This window comes from Bubalus bubalis, chromosome 19, assembly GCF_019923935.1.
Source record: "Bubalus bubalis isolate 160015118507 breed Murrah chromosome 19, NDDB_SH_1, whole genome shotgun sequence".
NCBI lineage: Eukaryota > Metazoa > Chordata > Mammalia > Artiodactyla > Bovidae > Bubalus > Bubalus bubalis.
Genome location: NC_059175.1, coordinates 23632727 through 23658805, shown reverse-complemented (window position 1 = coordinate 23658805; position 26079 = coordinate 23632727). Strand labels below are relative to the sequence as shown.

Genomic DNA, 26079 nt, shown 5'->3' with positions numbered 1-26079 from the left:
GAAAGATAATTCTGGCAGGAGTCTGAACTGGAGAGAGATGAGGCTGAAGCCAGATGTTGGTAATCACAAAATGCTAAACAAATTATCATGATTATTACTTTTCCAAGAAAGTATGTAGAAGTGTAACTTTACTGCCATCTTTTGTAGTTTGTTGGAATACAAAGTAACACAATTTCTCAATTATATAGTCCTTGATGTTTTACTATTTACAAATTACACTCTGGAACACTCTCCCTTCATTTTACCTTTTTCTTCTTCAGGAGCAGCTGCAGACTTTTCAAATAAATTAAAGTTCAAAGCACTTTCTCCTTCTGTGACTATAGGCGGCTTCTTTCTTTCATTCTGTTGGTATGAAATCTTTATGGCTGGATTGAATACTGGATGATCTTCTAAAGTTTCCATTTCTACCAAAAAAAAATGATGCTTATTTATTTTGTTTTTATTCATATTTGTTTTTCATGCCTTTTTACTCTGCAATTTTTTTTTTTTTAAACATTGCTTCTTTTTCCTTCCTACTAGGAATTTGTGCTAGAAGTTCAAGGCAATTTATTTTCACATTATATACTAACATTTTTAGAACAAATCACTTAACAGATGTAGAAGGCCAGGAAAAACATCTTCACTAAAAATAAATTCTCATGGAATTATATTCACCTCTCCTTCTTGAGTGGAGATAGTGTTTTATGGTGTACACTTCAGGTTAACTAACTATGGCTGCAGGCCAAATCCAGCCCCTCTACCTATTTCCATATGGTCTGTGAGCTAAGGATGATTTTTACATCTTTAACTGGTTGAAAAAGATAAAAGGAAGAAATATTTGGTGCCATGTGAAAATTATATGAAATTTCAGCATCCATAGAGTTTTGTGAGAACATAACCATTTGCTTATGTCTTGTATATGGCTGCTTTTATGCTGTGGTAGCAGAGCTGAGTAATCATAACAACCTGTAAAACTTAAATATTTACTATTTGGCTTGTTGCAAAAGTTTGCCAACCCCAAGTGTAAACTGTTAGGAAAGAGAAGACATACAAAAAAGAGGCAACCACCATCCTAGGAAAGCCAATAAAGAAGACATATTAATACATCTAAGAATTTTAAAGTGTTTACCTCTTTGAAATTTCCTTATTTTCTCTTGAGCCTCTTTTTGGCCTTGCTTGTTCTTTTCTAGTTTAAAGGTAGCTGCTTGCTCTTTTGCGTCCAGAAGTTTAGCTGCAAGGTGCAAGTACCTTTCATTCTGGTGTTCCAAATAAGATGACGACAAAGAAACGAAGAGCAAGATTAATTTATCTACTGTCAATGTATTGTATCAAAACCTGTGATCTTTTGATCTTATTCTTCGGTCCAACAAATCTTTTAGCAATTTTTCATAGAGAAATAATACAAACGTGCAAATCTGTAGGTACACAGATGTTCACTGCAGTACTGACTGAAAAGGAGAACTGGAAATCAAGGGTGGTATGCTCTACAGAGAAAACTAGTCATTGAGGGGGAAAAGTCAAGAAGCAACAGAATGAGGGTAATGCAAAGAACTGACTCACTAGAAAAGACCCTGATGCTGGGAAAGATTGAAGGTGGGAAGAGAAGGGGACGACAGAGGATGAGATGGTTGGTTGGCATCACTGACTCGATGGACATGAGTTTGAGTAAGCTTTGGGAGTTGGTGATGGGACAGGGAAGCCTGGCGTGCTGCAGTCCACAGGGTTGCAAAGAGTCGGACATGACTGAGCGACTGAACTGAACTGAATCCACATGGAGAAACTTACTTGACATGTTAAATAAAATAAGCAAAATGGAATAATATGTAAGTATGAGCTCATTTCTGTAAAAAGAAAAGTTACTTTTACACATTTTATAAATATATGGATTTAAAGGACTGCATATGCAATAGTACAAGACACTCACAGACAAAAAACCAAAACAAAACAGAAGCAACATTGTAACAAATTCAATAAAGACTTTATATAAAAAACAAAACTACACTTTTCTGAAAGCTGCTGCTGCTAAGTCACTTCAGTCATGTCTGACTCTGTGCGACCCCATAGACGGCAGCCCACCAGGCTCCTCTGTCCATGGGATTTTCCAAGCAAGAACACTGGAGTGGGTTGCCATTGCCTTCTCCATTTCTGAAAGCTACCTTCCTATAATCTCTATCTTATGGAAGACAGTCAGGGACATTACAAAGAAAAAAAAAGGCCTCTAGAGAAAATGTGTATTATAAAATTTAACTCTGCTGAGCAAAAACCAGACAGAGAGCTAAACTCAAATTACTGGTTTTTCCTTTAGGTTAGGTTAATAAGAGATGGGAAGCATCAAAGCTCTGGGTAGAGAAGAGGGCATTAGCAGTGCTGCTATGAGACACAACCACTGAGTCGAGGGGAAAAGACACAACTAAGGAAGCACAATTCTGGGACCATTCTGTGTAGAAGCAGACAGCAATAGAGTGTAACAGACAGAAGGATTAGCTATCACCTCAATTTCACCCAAACCACACTCATTCTTTCAAACTTTCCTATCTGTGGCACTGATACCACCATCCCTCTGCTTACGAATCTCTTGCTGTCTTTGGCTTCTTAATTTATGTTCAGTAAATCAGCAATTTCTATTGATTCTTCCTTTAAATGTTTCTCTTCTAAGTTCCAATTTGGGGACCTCCCTGGTTGTCCAGGGGCTTCCCTGGTAGCTCAGTTGGTAAAGAATCTGCCTGAAAATCAGGAAACCCCAGTTCAATTTCTGGGTCGGGAAGATCCCCTAGAGAAGGAATAAGCTACCCACTCCAGTATTCTTGGGCTTCCCTGGTGGCTCAGTTGTTAAAGAATCCACCTGCAATGCAGGAGACTGGGTTCGATCCCTGACTTGGGAAGATCCCCATGGCAGCCCACTCCAGTATTCTTGCCTGGAGAGTTCCATGATAGAGGAGCCTGGCAGGCTACACTCTATGGTGTTGCAAAGAGTCGGACACAACTGAGCGACTTTGACTTCACTGGCTGTCCAGAGGCTAGGACTCGGCACTTGTGCAGCAGGGGGCACAGGCTCAATCCTGGTCAGGGAAGCTCTGCATGCTGTGCAGTGTGCTCCCACCTCTCCCCCAAAATTGTACAAATTCCAATTTGGGACTTTATTATTTCACACCTGAGCAAGTGCAAGACTTACCAAATGGCCTCCCTACCCTTTGCAAATCACATTAATCACTACTAAATTTGACCTAGAAAGTCAAATTCTTGTGGGTTACCTGCCTCCACACAGTTAGCGAGCCTTCATAATCAATAGGGAAGGTTCTTAAATTCATTTTCTGGGCATCAAAATTTTCTAGTCTCAGTTGAACTCACCTGTTTACTCCTATTTGCTAGTACTCACACATTTTATCCTGATTACAGTTTAATAGGCAAAGGTCCTTTGCACAATTCCACTTCTGTACCCTTATTCACACTATTTCACCCATCTGGGCCATTTTCCCATTCCTTGTTGCCTATGCATACTTCATGCATCCTTCAAATCCCACTTCTTTTCAGTAAGACTGACCAAATGCTCCAATCAGAAGAGACCTCTTTTTCTGAACCTCAAAATAACGTGTACTATCATAAATTGTTTTTGTTTTGTTACTTTAATACAGGCACATGCTTAAAAAAACACTCAAGAGGATACAGAAGAGTATAACCCACCCTACTAACCCCAGCCCTACTCACTAGTAATAGCTTCTTGTATATTTCTCCAGATGTCTCCTTTGCATACAAAAGGATGCAAATATATGTGTGTATGAGTGTGTGTATGTATTCTTTTACTCAACTGAGTTCATCATACTACACATGCTGTTGTACAACTTCCTTTTTTCCATTCTTAATCAACTTTATAAAGGTATGATTCACTTAAAACATACCCATTTTAAGTGAATAAGTGAATGTGTTTGATAAATGTATAAATCCACATAACCATCATCATAAAGACATAAATCACTGCCATCATCCCCAAAAGTTTCCCCATCAGGCCTAACAGTCAATCTCCTTCCTCCATCTGTGGGCTCAGACAACCACTGATCTGGTTTCCCTTACTAGAGATTGATTTTGCATAGATGACTTTTCTAGAATTTAATATAATGAAATTGTTCAGCATGTACTTATTTGTGAGTTTCATTCTTATATAATGATGTCTAAAGCTGCTTACAGTGTTTGGCTGTTATTAATAAAACTGCTATATTTGTGTACAAGCTTTTTTTTTTATGACATTTTCATTTTTATTGAGTAAATACCTAGGAATGAAATTGTTAGGTCATATGGTAAATATATGTCTAACTTCATAAGAAAGTGACAGTTTTCCAAAGTAGTTGTACTCCTACAATCAGTGTAGGAGTGTTCAGTTGCTTCATATCCTCCCAACACTTGTTATTGCTGCTTCTGCTGCTAAGTCGCTTCAGTCGTGTCCAACTCTGTGCAACCCCACAGACGGCAGCCCGTCAGGCTTCCCCGTCCCTGGGATTCTCCAGGCAAGAACACTGGAGTGGGTTGCTATTTCCTTCTCCACCGCATGAAAGTGAAAAGTGAAAGTGAAGTCGCTCAGTCGTGTCCGACTCCTAGCAACCCCATGGATTGCAGCCTACCAGGCTCCTCCGTCCATGGGACTTTCCAGGCAAGAGTATTGGAGTGGGGTGCCATCGCCTTCTCCAACACTTCGTATTACTGATCTTTTAATTTTAGCCATTTTGATAGATGTATAGTAGTATTTCATTGCAGTTTTCATTTTCATTTTTCCCACAACTAGCCAATATTGAAGTTATTTTTACATATTTATTGGCCATCCAAATATCTGCTTTTGTAAAATGCTTGCTGTCCTTTTACAACTTCTTTATAAATTCTAGATAGAAGTCTTTAATCAGATATATATATGGTTATTTTCTTCCTACAACTTGATTTTTTTCACTTAATCTAATATTTTTAGTTTATCTTATGATATGTAGGTTTTCTCTGTCCAGGCAAAGGCTTTCCTTTATAAAATAACGTGCTTTTTAAATTATCTGGATAATTTAGCATACTCTTAACACTTAATCATTTAAAAATATTTGGCGACCGTCTCTTTAGATGTGGGAGTGATGCAATAACATTTATTGAACGGTTATTTTGTGTCATGTTTTCCCCTAAGTGTTGTATTATTTAACTCTCACATAAACCCTTAGAGATAACTATTTCTTCAATTTACAAATGAGGAAACTAAGTCTTAGAAAACTTAAATATTTTGCTAGGAATAGCCAACTAGAAGATCAATGCAAATTTCTACTCACAGGATCAAATTTTTCCTCTTCTAAACTTTTAGAAGTCTCACTCTTTTCTTCATTTTGTTGTTCAGCATATCGCAAAATCCATTCTTTCATATTTACGTCCAAATTTTTTTCATCCTTTTTTGGCTAGAAAAAAAAAACAACAAATATCTGAAAAATCAAAATTAGAAAAAGATGTCAAAACTGTCATCATGTGTCACTGCTTTTATAATTTCTTTACACTCAGAAACAGTAGACACGTAACTCTCAAAAATCATAGTGAAGGACAAATGAGTGGAACTCAACACTTCTTTGGTAAGTCTAAACTTACATAGTTCAAAGAATCCATTTACATAAAGAGGCAAAAAACTGACAGAACTGTGAAAAACTTGTGTTATTCCTTAACAGTGGTTTTGTGCAGATGCTGTTTCCACAGATTTTTTTTTTAAGCTTTACTGAGGTCTGATACATTAACAATTGTACATATTAGTGTGATTTAAACTATTTATATATATACCCTCATCATTTTGATGAGTTTGGACATATGCTTATATCATGGATGCTAAAGCTGAAGCTCCAATACTTTGGCCACCTGATGTGAAGAACTGACTCATTGGAAAAGACCCTAATGCTGGGAAAGATTGAAGGCGGGAGGAGAAGGGGATGACAGAGGATGAGATGGATGGATGGCATCACCGACTCAAAGGACATGAGTTTGAGCAAGCTCTGGAAGTTGGTGATGGACAAGGAAGCCTGTTGTGCTGCAGTCCATGGGGTCGCAAAGAGCTGGACATGACTGAGCAACTGAACTGACTGATATACCCATGATACCATTACTACAACCAAGGTACTAAATGTACCTGTTACTTTCAAAAATTCTTGAGCGTTCCTTTGTGTGTGTGTGTGTGTGTGTGTGTGTGTGTGTGTGTGTGTGTGTGTGTGTGTGTATGTGTGTGTGTGTATTGCTGTGGGGAGAGGCATGGTTGTGGTAAGAAAGCTTAACATGAGATCTATCCTCTTAACATATTTTAAAGTACACAATACTGTTCTGTTGACTACAGGCACTATGTTGAACAGCAGATATCTAGAATTTATTGATACTGCATAACTGAAATTTTATTACCATTACACAACATTTCCCCATTTGCCCCTTCTCCCTTTAGCCCCTGGTAACTACCATTCTGTTTCTATGAACATGACTATTTTAGGTACTTCATGTAAGTGACAACATGTAATATTTGTCTTTCTGTGACTGGCTTATTTAACTCAGCATAATGTTCTCTAGGTTCACCCATGTTCATAGATGTTTCATGATATGCACAGTATTTGTGTGTAATGCCCTAAGGAAGGCAGTATTAATGCCTTTCTGTAACCCCCTTCCACAAAGATTTTGAATTGGCCACATGACTTGCTTCAGCCAATGCGACATCAGCAACAGTGATACAAGCAGAGGCTTGATAAAAATTTGTACACTGGTGTTTACTATCTTGAGATACTTGCTCTTGGAAGCCAGATGTCAAGTAAGAAGTCTGACCATTCTAATATCAAAATGTAAGGGGAAACCTAAGCTAATCACGTGGAGAGAGAGATGCCTTGCTAGCAAGATCCCAGCTGAGGCTCTAGTCATGTGAGTAAATAAACCATTTTGGATCTTCTAGCCTGAGGAGATACCTCTTGGATCAGACAAACTGCCTAGCTGAGCTCAGTCCAAACTGCAAAATCATAAGGAATAAAATGTTGGTTTAAGTCACTCCATTTTCGGGTGGTTTGTTATGTAGCAATAGATAACTGAAATGACAATGCTAATGAATTTGCCAAACCCATTAGACATTTTCAATAAATAAAAACATAACTGCAAACTAATACTAATACTCTTATGAACTGTTACACGTTTCACTCTGATTTTACACTTTAAATGTTGAATTCTTAAATTACCATGATCTTAGGATCTTCTTCCCGCTTTTTGGTTTTAGGTTGCAACGGAGGTGAAATAGTGGCTTGCGTTTGAGGATACTGAAATTTTGGCCTACTTTTAGGCTGTTGCTCTTCAAATTCCTGACTGAATCCTTCAGGAAGCGCATCTTAAGAGAAATTGGGATAAAAATAATGTACAAGATACAGAAAACATACAAATATTTATTAAACACATGCATAAAACCTGTCTAGACCCACTTAACTTTCTTATACTCTTCATCTCCTAGGAATAGAAATCCTACAATGAAAGTTGTTTTATTATCAAACCAGTGGGAACACTCTCTAGACGATAACCAGCCCACCTCGGTTTGGCCATTTCACCCTCAAAGTGCTAGACGCCTAAATTTTCATAAGAAAATCTTAACTCTCCCCTCCTCCTTGGTTGCATGTGGTAGTAGCCTTAATCAGTCATAGAAGCAATTCACATTCCAGGATCTTGCCAAAGATTACAGCCTGAACCCTGTGCTTAATTAAATATTATTTACCCAAAGCAAGATAGCCCTGATTTCTAAACCAAAACCAGGTATACAGCCTGACAGGTTACAGACAGTTGAGAATATGCTATATAATGTGCACTGTAAAATGGCCATTAACAACTGAAAGCAAAACACACAAAAATAATTTTTTCTTGCACAGACTATAATCCATAAGAAGAATATACCAAAAAGACCAGAAAAGGGTAAGAATATTTTAAAAATAATTATAACACAGTGAAAAAAAATTTAAGTGCAAACCAAAAGCTTGCTACAAATATCATAAACACAAATGATTTCAAAAGGTGTTATAAACTGAAAGACTGTTATGATAATACTGCTTACCATCTGAAAGGTTTAAACAGAGCCAATCCAAGGCAGAATGAAGATCACCGCCATGTAAGAGTGTGTTAGTCATGGCATCTTCAATGTCCTTAGTTTTAAACGAAAATGCTTGTAAAGCCATGTATAAATCCTATGGAAGGGAAATGTGAAAAAGCCATTCTGTCAATTTTCTGTTTTTTCATTACTAAGTGTATTCTCCCATTCATTTTAAAACAGAAATTCTGACACAAATTATAACTTCAAAAGTATATTTTTCTTTTTTTCCAGTTTGAAGAATTATTTTATTTGAGAACTAGAGAATTTGAGAACTACAGAAAAATAAAAAAGGACCAGGAGAAATTGCTCATATTCTCTCTATCCAAAGATACTGTCTGCAATGCAATGTGGGTCCTTCAGTCATTTTTCTGTGATTTTTTTAAAAACAAATTTTATTTAACATTATAACTAAGCATCTTCCCAAATTATTAGAAATTGTTCATCACTTGTAATAGTTACAGAATATTCCACTGGATAGATATATCATAATTTTGAGAGTCCCCTGGACTGCAAGGAGATCCAACCAGTCCATTCTGAAGGACATCAGCCCTGGGATTTCTTTGGAAAGAATGATGCTAACGCTGAAACTCCAGTACTTTGGCCACCTCATGCGAAGAGTTGACTCAGTGGAAAAGACTCTGATGCTGGGAGGGATTGGGGGCAGGAGGAGAAGGGGACGACAGAGGATGAGATGGCTGGATGGCATCACTGACTCGATGGACGTGAGTCTCAGTGAACCCCGGGAGTTGGTGATGGACAGGGAGGGAGGCCTGGCGTGCTGCGATTCACGGGGTCACAAAGAGTCGGGCACGACTGAGCGACTGAACTGAACTGAACCATACATTTTCCTACTGGTGCTCACTTGGAATGTTTTCTTTTTCTTAAATCATAAGCAGTGCTTCAATGAACATGTTCATATAAAAAGTAAAGCTTTTTAATGTACTTTCTAAAACATTTTTAGATCTGGGCAAGACTGGGTTGAAATTCAGACTCTTTTCATTTTGAAAGTGAAAAGTGAAAAGCTCAGTTGTGTCCAACTCTTTTTGACCCCATGGATTATAGCCCACGGAATTTTCCAGGCAAGAGTACTGGAGTGAGTTGCCACTGCCTTCTCCAGGGATCAAAACCAGGTCTCCCACATTGCAGACAGAGGCTTTGCCTCTAAGCCACCAGGGAAGCCCTTTTTACTTTGCTATTTAGTAATTAACAACCTCAGGCTATAATTTATGTAATCCTTCTAAGCCTCAATTTCTTCATTTGAAAAATGGGGCAAAATACCTTCCAGCATTGGTGTGTCAGAGAAAATGTAAGCAAAGTGCCCATTACAAGTCCAACATAATTTGGGAGATGTAATTTTCATATCACTATTTTAATGTGTACACTTACATTTGGCACTTCTTCCTCATTTTTGCAGATGGAACTAATCTACATGAAATTTCAATGGAAGTTGAAAAGTCAAGGGAACACTCTTACATTGCTGGTGGGAATGTAAACTGAAACAGCCACTATGGAAGATGGTATGGAGACTCCTTAAAAAGCTAGGAATAAAACCACCATATGACCTAGCAATCCCACTCTTAGGCATATATCCTGAGGAAAACAAAACTGAAAAAGACACATGTATCCCAATGTTCACTGCAGCACTATTTACAATAGCTAGAACACGGAAACAAGCCTGATGTCCACTGACAGAAGAATGGATAAAGAAGCTGTTACGTATATACAATGAAATACTACTCAGCCATAAAAAGGAATGCATGTGAATCTGTTCTAATGAGGTGGACGAAACTAGAGCCCATTATACAGAGTGAAGTAAGTCAGAGAAATATAAATATCGTTACTGACACATATATATGGAATCTGAAGAGATGGCACCAATGAATTTATTTTCAGGGCAGCAAAGGAGAAAGAGACATAGAGAATGGACCTACGGACAAGGTGGAAGGAGAGGAGGGAAAAGGTGAGATATATGGAGAGAGTAACACAGGAATTTACAATATCATGTGTAAAACAAATAGAAAATGGGAATTTGCTGTATGACTCAGGGAACTCAAACGGGCTCTGCGACAGGCTGAAGGGTGGAGTCGGGAGGGAAATGGGAGGGAGGTCTGGGAGAGAGGGGACATGGGTGTATCTATGGCTGATTCTTGTTGATGTATGACAGAAAACCACAAAATTCTGTAAAGCAATTATCCTTCAATTAAAAAAAATTTTTTTTAAATGCTCCACTAAAAATAAGTAACTTTAAAAAAAGGTTTGCAAAATACCTGTAATTTTTTGGCAGTAAGTCTTCCAGAAATCACTCCCTTGTTATTATTTTGCTTTTTGTGTTCATTTATCACTCCAATAATTTTTTGCTCTAGTTTGTTATTAATTACCACCTATTGAGACCAAAAAGATAGCATCAATTAGAAGATGAATTACTAAATAACATTTAATAATTAAATAATTAGAAGGAATCCATTTTCTATATCCCTACCAACCAAGCCCAGAATTTCAGCTGAAATCAGATACAGCGATTATACTGGAATATCATTCATTGGATCACATTCCTATCACATATTTAAGAAAAAATGAGGTATGGTAAAAACAACATCTGGCAAGACAAAAATCCTTTTACAAACCCTCTTTAAGCCATGTATCTCATGACATTGTCCTTGGACCACCCTTATGTTGCCACCACAGAGACAGATTCCTAAGCCTTATTAAACACACTGAACCTGAATCCTTGGGGAAAGAACCCAGAAATGTGCCTTAATATAAAGCAACCTAAGCACACTGCCTGAAAGAATGGATGCGACGCTAAAAGAGGGGCAAATCAAGTAAAGTAAAAACTTGTATTAACAGAAATTGTACTATTAGATTACACAAACTATTTTGGCTTCCACTGTTTGTCTTCAATTTTTTTCCTACTGGCCATTCTATCTTCTGTTGTTTTCATATACTTAACCTAAGATTACATAACCATCTACTCTCAAATGTATCTTCCTTTGGTCACATCTTTAATGAATGCTCACTATGAGCAATGCACAAAAACATACTTTAGGAATTCAGTCTAGCACAAGAAACATATATAAAAAGAAACTATAACCCAGCATGTCATTATTAAGAAGACATAAGAAGGGGAAGTAGAGCTTTCTAACCAGAGAGCCTATGGACAAAAGCCTGGAGTCATAAAATCATATGGGATTTAGGGGAACAATGAGATGTGAACTAAAATTTTAAGTGGAGAAGAATAATGGAGAAGGCTGGAAAGGTATGCCAAGTCAGATCTGAAGGGATGTGTATGCTAGACTTAGAAGTTTGGACCTTACCCGGCTCTTCCTTAATTTCTTTACTGTACTGTTTACAAAAGTTAAAATATCCCATCATTTGCTTACATTTAAGAGTACAGATTTTTTTTTAAGTAACATTTCTTGCAATGACTCAAAACGTGGGTACTCACTTTCAAAATAGATTTATCCAGATTTGCAGGACCACCAGAATCATTTGCAGAATTAAAACTGTAAATTTTCGGACCTATACATAACAGACAATAAACAGTCAGGTAATTTAATGATCAATATCCATTACACTATTTTAATTTTTGTCTAAAGATCACTAAATATTAAATATTTGATCTCAACTCCTTCTTTTCCACTTTACCAAATAACCCAATCCAGAAGTCAGCAATACTGCTCAATTTTTGAAAACATTTTACTGTTTAGCATTCCCTAGGTTAACTAGTTTCTCACAGAGTGCAAATGCTTCAGCACTTAGCTGAAGGAAGACCTCTTAGAGGATATTTGATTCCTGGCAGAGAAGATGGGTAAACTTTGAAGAGAAAAAGGAAGTGGGAGCACCTATCTCCTGCTGAGTACAAGGTTGCTGTATCAGTGTCCAAGGCTGCTGAAACAAATCATCATGGACTTGGTGGCTGAATACATAAACATTCTCTCACAATTCTGGATGCTAGAAATCCAAAATCAAGGTGTCGGTAGGACCATACTTCATCTGATGGCTCTAGGTAACTCTTTTCTTGCTTCTTCTGGTGATCACAGGTGTTTCCTGGCTTGTCTGTCTCGCTCCTAAAATGGGCCTTCACATGGCTTTATTCCTTTTGTCTGTGTCCAAATCTCCCTCTCCTTTCTCTGGACCCTAGTCACTGGGCTTAGGGCTCTCCCTAAATCCAGGATGATTTCATCTCGAGATCCTTAACCATTACATCTGCAATGATCTTATTTCCAAAAAAGATCACGTTCTGAGGTTCCAGGTAGACGTGAATGTTTGGGTGAACACTACTGAATCCACTATAGTTGTCAAGTCTGTTCCAGTCAATAGAAATACTATATGTTATCAGTCTTCTAACAATGACTAACCAGGAAGGAATAAATTTTATTTTCAAACTTTGGTCTCATGATCTCCTTCTCTCTTAAAAATTACTGAAGATCCCAAGTACTTTTTTGTTTATGTGGGTTATAATAGTGATATTTATCACATATTGATAAAAGGGAAAATTTTAAAAACATTAATTCATTGAAAATAAATTTTACTGTGTGTTAAAATAAGTATTACTTTTATGAAAAGTTTTTTTACTAGATAAAAAAACTGTTCTCTACTTTTGCAAATCTCTTAATGTCTAGCTTCTGCATTTAATCTTCTATAACATCACACATCAAGTAGTCACTGTACACTAGTGAGAAAATATAAATGAAAATGACAAATAACATTTTAGATTATGAATATAGTTTGATCTCATTAAGCCTCGGCTAGAAAGGTGTCAATAATTCTCCAGGATCCCCGAGCACACTTGTGAGAACCACAGCTATATAAAAATAATCCTAGAGTTGTACAAAACCTAGTTACTCTGCTTTTTTTTCACTTAGAGAAACCTAACATTTTTTCACTTAGAGAAACCTAACATTAAAGAGTTGCTTGTTATAATTTTAAATTCAAGGATTTTAGTCTCTGTTGACTTACATTGGGTTGTTCATTTTAAGACACTAGTAAATATGTTAAAAGATAGTAAGAATTCTGGTATAGTATGGTTTTCCTCATCTTTTAGTCTCAGACTTTACCTTAATCCTAGTAACCTTGTTCATAAACTAATGTCAGTGGTAATAAAGTACACATCAGCAGTCTTTAATCATTTCTGGGGGTCTTACCAGTTGTAGTAAATTCATTCACAAATTTAGCATACTAATCAATCCCTAAACCCATGCAGAGGCAACCCACCCCCATCCCACTACCACACATACACCCAACCATTAACCTTTTCTACAGATGGATGTTTCATTACCAAGAGAATACTGAGAAACAGTTCAAGGTTGACGTGTTACTGTCAGAGGTAAGACTGTAAATTCCTTTAGTAACTTTTGCTGTATTTTCTTTCTTGTTTTGGCAATGCCACACCACTTGCAGGATCTTAGTTTCCTAACCAGTAATTGAACTTGGCAGTGAAAATGCCAAGTTCTATTCACTGGACCATCAGGAGATTCTGGATTGGTTTCGTTTTTTAGCGAATTGAAGATTGCAGTCAGTTCTCATTTGTCTCCTCCAACCATTGCACCTAAAACATCCAATCATCACTTGCTTGAGGTCAGTTTATACTGCAAACTTCCAGAGGGCAAATAAAAGAAGATCCAAGTCCCCAGAACATCAAGAGGGGAATGAACATTCATACTGCTGTGCATTCCTTGGGTGTCAGTCAGGGTCTCTGAAAATGGTGTGCTTTCATTTTAATCAATACTCTGAGAAACTGAAGTAATAATGAGATCATGCCAGGGATATTACCAATTAAATCAAGTTAACCAGTAAGGCCCTTTCATTTTCAAATTCTTCCTAAAACATGCTAACAAATGTTTTCTAATCAATACGAATAAAAAGTCCAAAATTTGAGATGCATTTTAAAACAATCTGAAAGAAGTCCTTCTAAAATGTATTTACACTTCCTGCCATAATACTACTACAATAGGCAAAATTCAAAGCATTTCATGATGTAATATTTATTATGATTATCTATTATTGTGCCAAGAGGCTTGCAGAGCCTACCCAATTCTCTGAGACTCTTAATTTGGTCTCCTCCATCAGCCAGCCAACTTTCAGAATGGAAACCTAACAGCTCCCCAGTCCCAAATTCTGTTACCTAGGAAAGAGTGATGGCACCAGAAGAAAATCGATTCCAAAACTTGGACATGAGTAACCCTATTTTCAAATACAATCCTAAGTCAACAGGCCATGGAATAAAAATGGTCCCCATTCTTTTGCCAAGTAACCTGCATAAGATGTATGACAGTTACCTTTTTTGCTGTTTAGAAACCCTTCTCCAAGTTTTGGTTTTGTTTCAGAAGAAGGGAGTTACTGGAAATTTGACTAGAAATAAGGAAGTTAGTGTGCAGTATGTATCTTCAAGGCAAATGCACTAAGGATTTCAATTTATAATGACTACACATGGACAATGGAACTTATGTAACGGGCTCTCAGAAATACTTATTAAAGCTGATGCACAGAAAAACTAAGTAACTTCCTCAAGACGATTCAGTGAGGAAGAGGCAACAGCCAGAATCAGTTTCCTGTTGCCCAATACTCTTAGATATATTCCTTTTACACAGTATTGCATTTTACATCATACAGTAATTGTAACCATCTGCTATCACTGAGACATTCACTGTGAGATGCTAATGCTGGTGATCGGTGGGTTGAGGCACCCTGGCTCCCTTCTGACCAACAGCACACATCTGCAAGAGCATCCAAATCAGCCAAGAGATCCAGTCAGGAATAAGAGCCAGTCTTGTCCTCACAGTGCTTTTCTCATGAAGTAATTAAGCAACTAATTATCCAAGTAAGCTATAAAGGGGAACTACAGAGTATCTGGAGAATAAATGAGAGCTAGCTGACACAATCGAAGCAGTCAGGGTGTCTGAGGAAGTCCACAGAGCCACGGCTACCTGACTAATCCTAGCTAAGGTCTCTTCCCCATTTAATAACACCAGTCCCCGCTCTTTCACCCCACCCACACAGACTTTGTCTTCCTGCTTCAAGTTCCCCACCTTAGGGCCTTCACCTTTGTTCCCTAAGCCTCACTCTCTCCAGATGTAGCTGGTTCTACAAATCATCTCAGCAGGTTTCCTCAGAAAAGCCATCTCTGTTCTAAATCAGACCACAGCACTGATTTATTCTTTACCAAGACACTGTTTTCTTTGATGGCACTTTATCTGTTTTATTTTGGTGACCCTAAAAAATATTTATAATGGCTTTCATGAATTTATTCAAGACATCAGTCCCCTTGTCTTAAGTCTCAACTAGGTTTAATAATTTTCATAAACACAAGCCTTATGGTTTTAAGTAGCCTCCACCAACCTTCAGTCATATAAGCAGTAATCTCAGTCTGTTCTGTTCTTATGGTATCCTCTGTACCTCAAATCTTGCCTGGCACATAGCAGCTCTTCAAGAATTATTTGATGAACAAAAGACATGAAAAAACAGAAGTGGAAGAACACCCAGAACTGTGCCAAGAACTATTCTGTAGCACTAGTCAATTTCTACCTGTAGATGACAGTATGCTATGTACAATTCTTCAAGTTGTTTGAAAAGACAGAGAGAGATGCAAGGGGAGCAAAATACTAACATTTACATTAGGAACAAAAAAGAGTTTAGAGATAATTTTTTCTGTGTATTTTGTCACTTTTTCTTCCAAGTAAGCCTATTATATATAATATAAAAATATCCAAACAGAAAAAAGAAAACAAACAAAATCATGTGGCAATCACATTGCAACATTTTATTTATCTGCTATATATAGAGATATTGATTTATGGTTACATAAAATTCTCTACAAATTTGGTAGATGACCTCTCATGTTCTCTTGATTTCTTGGTCTTAATAATTTCTCTGATTTTTCCTTGTCACTTATCCAAGAAATTTTTTGGATGACTATATTCAGAACATTTGAGTAGAGATTGAGGGATATTAATATATATCCATGAAACAGTTCTTAACTCCTATAATTTTGTAGGACAGATAAAATATGTAATTCCTCAGATCTAACTATCAAAAAGAATGATTCAAACAATGATACACGAGCTGTGGAATAGGAAGAATTTAAAAAGTAGTTGCTATCTGAGGTGGATATTACAGGATTCTGGTAGATAGTGTTGGGGATAGAAGCCATTCCATAAGAAAAAACGGCAAGAATAAACACAAGGAGGCAGAAAGCCAACAGCTGAATTTGGGGCAGTGAAAACACACAGAAAATGTTACAGGTGAATACCGGAATTAGCTTCCCTGGTGGCTCAGTAGTCAAAAATCTGCCTGCAAAGCAGGAGATGCAGGAGACCTGGGTTCAGTCCTGGGTTGGGAAGATCTCCTGGAGGAGGAAATGGCAACCCACTCCAGTATTCTTGCCTGAAAAATGCCATGGACAGAGAAGCCTGGTGGGCTATAGTCCACAGGCTCACAAAGAGTTGGACATGACGGAGCATAGACACACAATACAGGAACTAGTAAAAAGGCTAGAAAGGATGGTCTTAGATACAAGCTGAATGGTTGGTACTTTATCACAATGTCAGTAAAAATGCTGCAGAACAACTTGGGAAGTGATATAACCAATGCAGTGATTCTGAAGATCAATCCATTACTTCATGCAGGACAGACTGGAGGAGGAAAAGAGAACACAGCTAGGGAGATCCATTAGAAGGCTGTGCTCATACTCCACAAATTCATGAGTGCCTAAAATGAGGTGTGAATAGTATAAATCAAAAGTGAAAAGGGGCATACATGGAAGACAAATAAGCAAAGACTACATGGAGCTTGAGAACTGACTGGATGTGAAGAAGAAAGGAAGGCATTAAAATATAACTACTGACATTGAATAAAGAGGAATATGGAAAAACAGAAACAAAGAAGTCACAGGAGAAGCTAGTTTGGAAGAGAGTAATTAGCTATGTTATTAAATTTGACATGCTCGCAAAATAGGGCCAGATCTCCAAATCAGTGTAGAAATGGCTGACTTAAGCTTGGAATAAAGACCACGACTGGACGTGCTGATTGAGGAGTCACCTACACAGGAAAAGATAGAAGTAATGGGAGTAGATGAGTTCTTCTGGAAGGGCTGGAGAGGGAATCATACTGTAAGACTGACACGTTCAGCAACTGTCAGATTTTGGGTTTGGGGGACTGGGAAGCCAAAGAACACAACAAATGACTATTAGATAGTTCAAAGAACTCAAGAGGAATAGCACGAAAAGGAAGAGGCTGATTCATAGAGTAAAAGTGCCACAGAATCATCAAGAAAAAATACTATGCATTTCTAATTGCAGGCATAGCAATTCTGTAGTTAAAATATTATGATTAGTTGCAGGACAAAGAATTATTATTCATCTTCTAAGTGAAAGTTTGTTACCTGCTTACTTCAGTCTCATTTCCTTTCCTCTTTAGGCAATGCTTACATTCTGAGTATCTCAAAGGCCCATGCTCTTTCCTGACTCAAGATCTTGGCATGTAGTGTTCCTTCCTGCACAGAAATACTATTCTCCCCATTTTTCATGGAGTTAATACCAATCCATCCCCCCAATACCATCACTTTCTCAAAGACACCATCCAATACTCCTCCTTTTTCCCAGTAAAAATCAATTACCCTGTAAAATTCTCTTTCCTAGCGACACTTAACAATCACAAAGCAATGTTTGTGTAACTATTGCCATTACACTGGCAAGCTCCAAGAGTGGTGATTTATCTATTTTGCTCATCCCACACACGGAGGTTTTCAATACATATTTGTTGGACGAATATTTCTGTAAGAATAAGCAAACACGCTAAGCAGAAAAAAATAGCGTATTAATTGTCCATCTTTTGAAACCAGCTGTAAAAGAGGTCTGTTGATCTGCAGCCAGAACTGGCAATCTCCAAAATGAATTATCAAACCAAAATGCACAAGAAGCAAAAACGCATTGCTGCGGTAAAGATCGCTGACAATTTTTACAATAGATTATATCCATATGCATTGGAGAAGGAAATGGCAACCCACTCCAGTGTTCTTGCCTGGAGAATCCCAGGGACGGCGGAGCCTGGTGGACTGCCGTCTATGGGGTCGCACAGAGTTGGACATGACTGAAGCGACTTAGCAGTAGCAGTAGCAATACCCATATTCGGGGTGTAAGCGCTGAATTTCTTATTAAGTACTGATTTTTCCATAACACGTGGAAACGCTACATCGTGGCTGAAAATGGTCTGAGAAGCAAGGAGAAAAAGGGTCTGGCTCTGGGAGGTTAACAACTCCACACACTATTCTCTGCATTCGCCTCGCTAGTTTAGAGGGTGGCTCAGGACCGATCCCTGCAGAAACGAGAGCTAATGCAAATTTTTTTTTGTTTCTTCTCAAGGCAAATGGAGGTCGGAACTCTGGAGGCCCGAACAGCCTACACTAATCTAAAACAAGGCTACCAGATGGGGAGACAGTAGCTCTGCGTGTGAAATAAACTTTAAGATCGAGGGTCTGCCCACGTGCGAAAGCTTCTCCCTCGGGACTGGCAGTTGAAGCTCCGGAGGAGTCCGGGGCCTGACCGTTCATACCTTGCTTGACCCGGGGCTCCCTGGTGCTGGCAGCGGCGGCTGGGGCCGGCCTGGACACAGGCTTCTTTGGGGCCTCTCCGGTAGCTCCAGCCTCGGAGGATTTGGCTCTGGAAGCAGACACGGCAGCCCGGACCGCCGCGGCGCCCGGCGTCTTGTGTTTCTTGTTCTTGCCACCCATGTTGCAGCTGTGGCAGAAGACCTCTCCCTATCCAGCTGCCGGCACCACTCCCGTACAGCCTCCAAAAGATCTTCACATTCCCCCTGTCCCACGCCGCCAACCTGCGCCCTGAATCCGGGCTTCTCGGGCCTGGACGACCGCTGCTTCGTAATTGGTCGGGCTCGCCAAGATCCCGCCTCCTCTCCGCCCCCCAGGTGTCTGCGGCGTGCCGGGAATCCTGGCCGAGCTACTTTCTTTGCCACGGAGGTGTTCTTCCGCCAGTGGGAAAGGAAAGATCAGAGGAGAAAAAGGAAGCGGGGAAGAAGTCTCGGCGACTGTGTTACTCCACTAATTTTATCACCCGCGGGCTCCCGTTGAGGCTTCTCCCAGCCTCACTGTCGTCACTGTCGGTGCGGTCGCGGAGCATTGTGGGTAGGAAGGAAATTGGGTCTCGCCGTTTCGAAAGATGGCTGACGCTTTCGGGGATGAGCTCTTCAGCGTGTTCGAGGACGACTCGACCACGGCTCCTGGAGCCAAAAAAGACAAGGAGAAGGGGAAGTGGAAGGGGCCTCCAGGGTCTGCAGAAAAGGCCGGGTAAGGAAGATGACCCCAGTGTTAAAGGAAGAAAATCGTACTGTCTTTTGAAGACCTCGAGAAGTGGGATGGGTGTAGGGTGTACATGATAGGAGTAGGGAAGTGAAGGGGGTTGAGGAAAATGAAGAGGAAGGAAGAATGTTGGTTTGAGGACGCTGGGTATTGGCGTTTCCCGGTGACCGCAGGCAGCGTGGGCTCCTGGCCCTGCAATTCCCTGATGCCGGCATGAGGCCTGACTCTGCTCCTGCCTGAGTCTACCCGGGGGGTCGTGAGGGCATGGCAGCTTTTTCTTAGCTTCCGCAGCCGCAGCACCAGCACCAACTGGGCACAGAGCCTTTAATACACGAAACGAATCAGCAGTTGCGTAAAGGGTTAAGAGGCTTAGAAAATGTAACTTGGAGAGGACAGGGCAAATAGCAGCAGAAGGGAGAGAAATTCAGTCTCCAAGCTGGAGTTTTCTTGCCCGGTAATGAGATGATAGCGCCAATCACTAGGGTTTTGGTGAAGATTAAATGAGATAGTATGTGTAAAGCGCCTAACAGTGCTTAGCATATATTGGATTCTTAGGTGCTGGCTTTCTTTGATTTCATTAAGAAAAACTAAAAAATTACTGGTCCCTGAAACGTCAATTAAAATAAGATGATTCCTTAGTAATGAACAAAATTTACTCTTGACATTGGAGGAAGATACCCAGTAGATGCTTGAGTTAAGTTAGACATAATTTTACTTTCAAGGAATTTTTATTTGAAGTAAGGAAGTGGAACAGATACATATTTTAAAGAGTAGGAGATTGGAATATAATAAGCTGTATGTACAGTGAACTGCTATTAAAGTTCAGAAAAGTGGTATCTGTTTGTGGTGTCCAGAGAGCCTTACATGCAAGAAGCTATCCTAAGTTGAGGAAATGATTCCTTATTGATGCTTAGATTTTTTTTTTTTTGGTAGCACTGATTGGCCTAGAGGAAGTGTTTGCTTAGGACTACAAGAGATAAGGCAGAGGATATAAATTGGTTTTAGATTATGAGGAGCCTTGAATAACAGGCAGATGACTTTTGATTTTATTTTTAAAAAACCCAGTGTGTGTGTGGGGGTGGGTGGGGTGGGGTGTGCCCAGTGAACATGTAACTTGGTAACTGGAGAAGTAGAGTGTTAGTTTAGATAAATTAATTTGGTAGCATTTGTCGATATGTTTAAAGAGGAAAGGCAGATAGTAAAAGTAAATTAAAAAGTATTTAAGTTGTCTGATTATGAGATTATAAGGACTTCAGCTCAGGAGGTGACAGAAGGAAGGAAAAAGAAAGATAAAATGTTGTAAAGGAAAAAATTGACAGGCTTAATTTAAGGAGAACAATGGAAAGGGGGTCAAAAGAGATGTTTTGAATTTGGATGTCAGGAAGAAGAAAAATAGGGAAATTTATAGGCGATTTTGATTTGAAAATTAATTTAGCTCAAGGCAAAGTGAAGTGATGATAGCGTATCCGTATTGAAGTATCCATTGGGATACTTTAATTTAATTTGGATTTGAAGTAATACCAGAACTGAAGGTATATATCTGGATGTTACTTGAATTGGTACTGTTTGAAGTGAAGATTTCTCTGGGAATGTGTAGTTTTCATACACATGACAAGAGATGAGAGGGACATCAGTCAAAGAATGTGAGGTGTCACATGTAAGAAAGAATGACAGAAAGAAAAAAAGTCTTCCTCTGTCATTAAGTTGGAGGGTTTAGTAGTTTTGGATAACTTTTCAGGGAAAATGAGGAAGGACAGATGATTTTTGTTTTTTTCCAAACAAATAATTAATTTCTGTAGTTTGAATGGGCAACTATGATGTTATGAAGATGCATGCATGCGTGCTCAGTTGCTAAGCAGTGTCCCACTCTTTGAGACCCAGTGGACTATAGCCCGCCAGGCTCCTCTGTCCATGGGTGTCTCCAGGCAAGAATACTGAAGTGGGTTGCCCTGCTCTCCAGGGGATCTTCCCCACCCAGGGATTGACCCCACGTCACTTATGTCTCCTGGATTGGCAGGTGGGTTCTTTACCACTAGCACTACCTGAGAGGCCCCTTTTACATCCCTAAAGTCCTTTATTTTACAAGTCTCTTTTCCCCTTATGCTGTTGATTTCTTCTGGAAGTGTAGATGAGAGGAGAATCCAGCTCATTTGTCCTGTATAGTTTCCCACATCCTGAAATTGCTCTTATACTATCATTTAACTAGCTTCTCTATCCTCAATTATTTACTACAAACTGTCCTTATATCAGAGCTGAACTATCCAATGTACAGTAGTCCCCTCCCCTTATCTGGAGGAGAAGGCCCCGACAGAGAGTGAGATGGTCGGATAGCATCACCAAATCAATGGACATGAGTTTGAGCAAACTCCAGGAGATGGTGAAGGACAGGGAAGCCTAGTATGCTGCAGTCCATGGGGACATGGCTTAGCAACTGAACAATCCCTTATCTGAATGGGATAGGTTCCAAGAGCTCCAGTGGATGCCTGGAACCTTGGAGAGTACCAAAACATGTATGTAGTATTTTTTTTAATGTAATACTACCTATGAAAGCATAATTTATAAATTAGGCATGATAAGAGATTAAAATTATTAATAATATAATTATATCAATCTATAAGTCAAAAACTTTCACCTTTTCACTTAAAGTAAGCACTTGACAGCTTCTCTTTGGCTCTCAAAATTGCCAACATCACTACTTTTGCAGCTTGGGACCATTATTGAGTAAAACAAGAATTACTTAAAACACAAGCACTGCCATACCAGTTCAGTGATCTGAGAACTTAGACACTAAGTGACTACAAGGTGGATGCTGTGGGCATAGGGATGATTCGTGTCCTATGTGGGATGGAGCAGTAATGCACAAGATTTCAGCGTGCTGCTCAGAAAGGTGTCCAGTTTAAAATTTACAGATAATTTACCTCTGTAATTTTCCATTTAATATTTTTGGACCTCAGTTGACTCAGGGTAACTGAAGCCTTGGAAAGCAAAAACACAGATAAGGGGAGACTGCAACAATAGCTACTACCTACCAGTAGCTGTTGAGCACTTAAATGTAGCTAATCAGAATTGAGATGTGTTGTAAATTGAAAATATACACTGTATTTTGTAGTTTATTTTTATTTTTATATATTGAAATTTTAATATGTAGTATATTTGAAGTTAAATGAAATATATTAAAATTGGCTTCTTTTGAAGCTATTTTTATATGGTTACTAGAAATTTAAAGTTACGTCAGTAATTGCATGTGTATATATATATTTTTTTAATTTTATTTTATTTTTAAACTTTACAAAATTGTATTAGTTTTGCCAAATATCAACATGAATCCGCCACAGGTATACATGCGTTCCCCATCCTGAACCCTCCTCCCTCCTCCCTCCCCATACCATCCCTCTGGGTCATCCCAGTGCACTAGCCCCAAGCATCCAGTATCCTGCATTGCATGCATATATCTTAAACAGTACTGATGTAGAGACTTGATTAGCTTCAGATTCAGTTGTTTAGATAAGAATACAATATTAAAGAATAATGGAACTCTTCTGAAGGAAAATATTCCACCATGAAGTTAGGTTTTAAACTTCTCAAAGGTATAGGAAATATATTTCTTTGTTTTATAGTTATCATCAACTGCTAGTAGGTTTTTATTACAATGGTTTGGTTGATGCTTGCTAATTCAGACCGAATAATAAAATGTCAAGATTAGGGGAATCATAATTATCATTTAAATGTCTTCTTTTACTGAAAGCCAAAGATATTAATGGCTTGTCCAAAGGAGATTCATGTAAGTAATATGGGATAACTATGAATACCTATTCCACTAAATTGAGAATGAGATGTTTTACGTATTTCAGGTTTTGCTAAACATCAAAGAATAAACTTCGTTATAGAAAGATTATAGCGTATAGATCAATACTAGTATTCATTGGTTCTTAAAAAAAAAAAACTTTTCTATTGAAATAAAGCATGTAGGAAAGGTGTGGAAGTCATGGGACAGATTTTTATAAAGTGAACATGCCAGTGTAACCCCATTTGGGATGAAAAGTAGAATATTGTAGAATCCCTCCTCTTTTTCCCCCCAGAAAAGTGACTAACATGGTAACCACATGTGTTACTTTTTTTTTTCCTGTTTGTAGATACAATGTAAATGGATTCATATATGTTATTTTGTGTCAAGCTTTTGCTCAGCATTGTAAAATTCTTGACTGTAGCTCCAGCAGTACTTTTCAAAGTATGATTAAGTTTTGATGTGGGGTCAGAGGAATATTCCCAGTTATCTGAAAAGTCTGCTCCTTTTCAACTACATCAGATTGGATTTTTCTTCATATACTTAAGCCAAAAACCATATCACAAGTTGAAATAGATGAGAGTCCAGCTGTCTTCTATTAAGCTAGACATTAAAGGCACTTGGAATAATAGAAAACATTGCCATTATTCTCATTTAAATCTTTTTGGGGAAATACTTATTTTCTGTCAAAAATGTTATTTATGTTAACTTCTAATAGGTCAGTTATGCCTCAGCATTGCCTTGTGCTCAGTCTTATCCAACTCTTTGCGACCCCATGGACTGGAACCTGCCAGGCTCCTTTGTTGATGGGATTTTCCAGGCAAAAATACTGGAGTGGGTTGCCATTTCCTCCTCCAGGCGATCTTTCGCATCCAGGGATTGAACCCACGTCTCCTGTGTCTCTTTGCATTGCAGGCAGATTCCTTTGACCCATTGGGGAAGCCCTAAGTTCTAATAGTTATTGCCATTTTAAAATGAATAACTAAACTTAAAATTTTTTCAGTTTTAATAGTTAATATGGTAACTATCAATAGATATGACTACATAAACAAAATTCCTTGGAATACTGAATAACTTTTAGACTGGAAAAGGATTCTGAGATCAAAAATTTAAGAGTCTGTGATACTGTATAGTCTGATTTCCATTTTCCTGTAATTAATGGTTTCTGAGCTTCTTTTCATATGCTTATTGGTGATTTGGATATCCTCTTATAAAGGGCCTGTTCTAGTCTTTTGCTCATTTTTAAATTGGCTTATCTTTTTAAATTTGTAGTCTTCCAGTATTTTAGATATATATGCCTTTTGTTATATGTGTGTTTTTTCCCACTTTGTCATTCCTCTTTTTTTTTTAATTTATTTATTTTAATTGGAGGCTAATTACAGTATTGTAGTGGTTTTTGCCATACATAGACATGAATCAGACATGGGTGTACATGTGTCCCCCATCCTGAGCCCCCCTCCCATCTCTCTTCCCACCTCTTTCCTCTCTTAATAATACCTTTTGATTTACAGAAGCACTTAGTTTCAATGCAGTCCAATTCATCAGAATTACATTTTGATTAATAATTTTATGTCATTTAATAAAGCATAAAGATAGTTTTCTTGTTTTATCTTCTAGAGGCTTTGTTGTTTTTGCCTTGTACAACTAGATCTAGTATCTATATTGATTTTTGTGTAAATGAGCAGAAGGGTCAGATTGAATTACCCTATGGATGTCCAGTCTACCAAGCACTGTTGATTGTCACTACTTTTAACCAGTAAATCCAACCACATAAAATTTTTTTTCTCCAAAATATTGATATTATGCCATTAGAAAAGCATTAAATATTTATTGAAAGTGCTCATGTAAATGTATAACAATGTTTTATAACTTTTAAGAATATTGTGTTAGTAGTTATGTTAATGTGATAATGTGAGTTGCAAAATATTTTAAAAACAATTTCCAAGAAAATATGAAATGAAAAAGGAGTAATGTTCAGTTTTATTAGTTAAAATTAGAGTATTCTGGGCTTTAGCCAGTTTTGGTTTGTAACATCTATTTATGTGACTTTTTCTGGTAATAGTATATATTTTACAAAGATAATATTATATGGGAGTTGCCCTTAAAGTAACAAGTGCTGTTTCAGAATTCATTCTAACCTGTTTACTTTTCAGAAAATGTTTTGATGGTAAATTACAATCAGAGTCAACTAATGTTGGAAAAAACAAGAGAGATGCAGACTTCGAGGGTGCTGATGAACCTATTTTTGGAAAGAAACCCAGGGTGGAAGAGTCAATAACTGAAGATTTAAGGTAGTATTTCCACTATCATAAATGTTGGTAACTCCGGATGAAGTTTTGAAAGTTGCTTATATGTTGTTACTTTATGAATGTGTTTGTTGAAATAGAGAAATAAAGGTAAATATTCTTTATATATTCAAATAGACATATAACTAGAATGTTTATCTGTGTTTGGGGAAATGGAAAACAGTATAGAAAAGAAAGATTTTTAATATTTTTGAATCCAATTTTAAGAAAGAGGATCACTGGAAGTGTGGGATAAAAGGAAAGAATAAAACTGACTTGAGAAGGAGCATTAGCAGGAATTAAATTTTCACTCTTGCATGCAGCAGTAGAGTGGCTATGAATCTTAAAACTGCTATCAATGAGGAAGACCCATGGGTATCTGAGGTTGAAATAGTTGATGTTTCTCTCATTTCAAAAGTTGAAACTTGCTAGATATTGATGCTAGTTTCTTAGGTTGACCTGTTTCCTATTGTTATGATCATCCTGACTTTGCTTTTCCCTCCTTCTTTGCCATATTCTAGCTTGGCACTACAATGGAAAATTTACTCCAGTGGTTTTTTTGTTTGTTTGTTTTTTTAACCAGTTAGCTGTTGTTGTAACTAGCAAAAGTAGGTACTATAGATGG

At 38.0% G+C, this 26079-nt stretch overlaps 2 protein-coding genes across 2 annotated transcripts in view; one reads left to right on the top strand and one right to left on the bottom strand.

Annotated features, from left to right (window-relative positions):
* DHX29 (DExH-box helicase 29) overlaps positions 1 to 19008 on the bottom strand; it is a 46105-nt gene extending 27097 nt beyond the window's left edge. Inside the window, exons 1-8 of the mRNA XM_006074154.4 lie at positions 18623 to 19008; positions 11520 to 11593; positions 10342 to 10455; positions 8039 to 8168; positions 7182 to 7327; positions 5271 to 5393; positions 1109 to 1235; positions 246 to 404 (exon numbers count right to left, since the gene is read on the bottom strand). Coding sequence (XP_006074216.1) covers positions 246 to 404; positions 1109 to 1235; positions 5271 to 5393; positions 7182 to 7327; positions 8039 to 8168; positions 10342 to 10455; positions 11520 to 11593; positions 18623 to 18800 — 1051 coding nt within the window. The 5' untranslated portion in view covers positions 18801 to 19008. The remainder of the gene's footprint in view (positions 1 to 245; positions 405 to 1108; positions 1236 to 5270; positions 5394 to 7181; positions 7328 to 8038; positions 8169 to 10341; positions 10456 to 11519; positions 11594 to 18622) is intronic.
* Positions 19009 to 19238: 230 nt separating this feature from the next.
* The window catches only part of MTREX (Mtr4 exosome RNA helicase), a 95629-nt gene continuing 88788 nt past the window's right edge, over positions 19239 to 26079 (top strand). The window contains exons 1-2 of the mRNA XM_006074155.3: positions 19239 to 19373; positions 25323 to 25460. Of these exons, the coding sequence (XP_006074217.1) occupies positions 19246 to 19373; positions 25323 to 25460 (266 nt within the window). The 5' untranslated portion in view covers positions 19239 to 19245. The remainder of the gene's footprint in view (positions 19374 to 25322; positions 25461 to 26079) is intronic.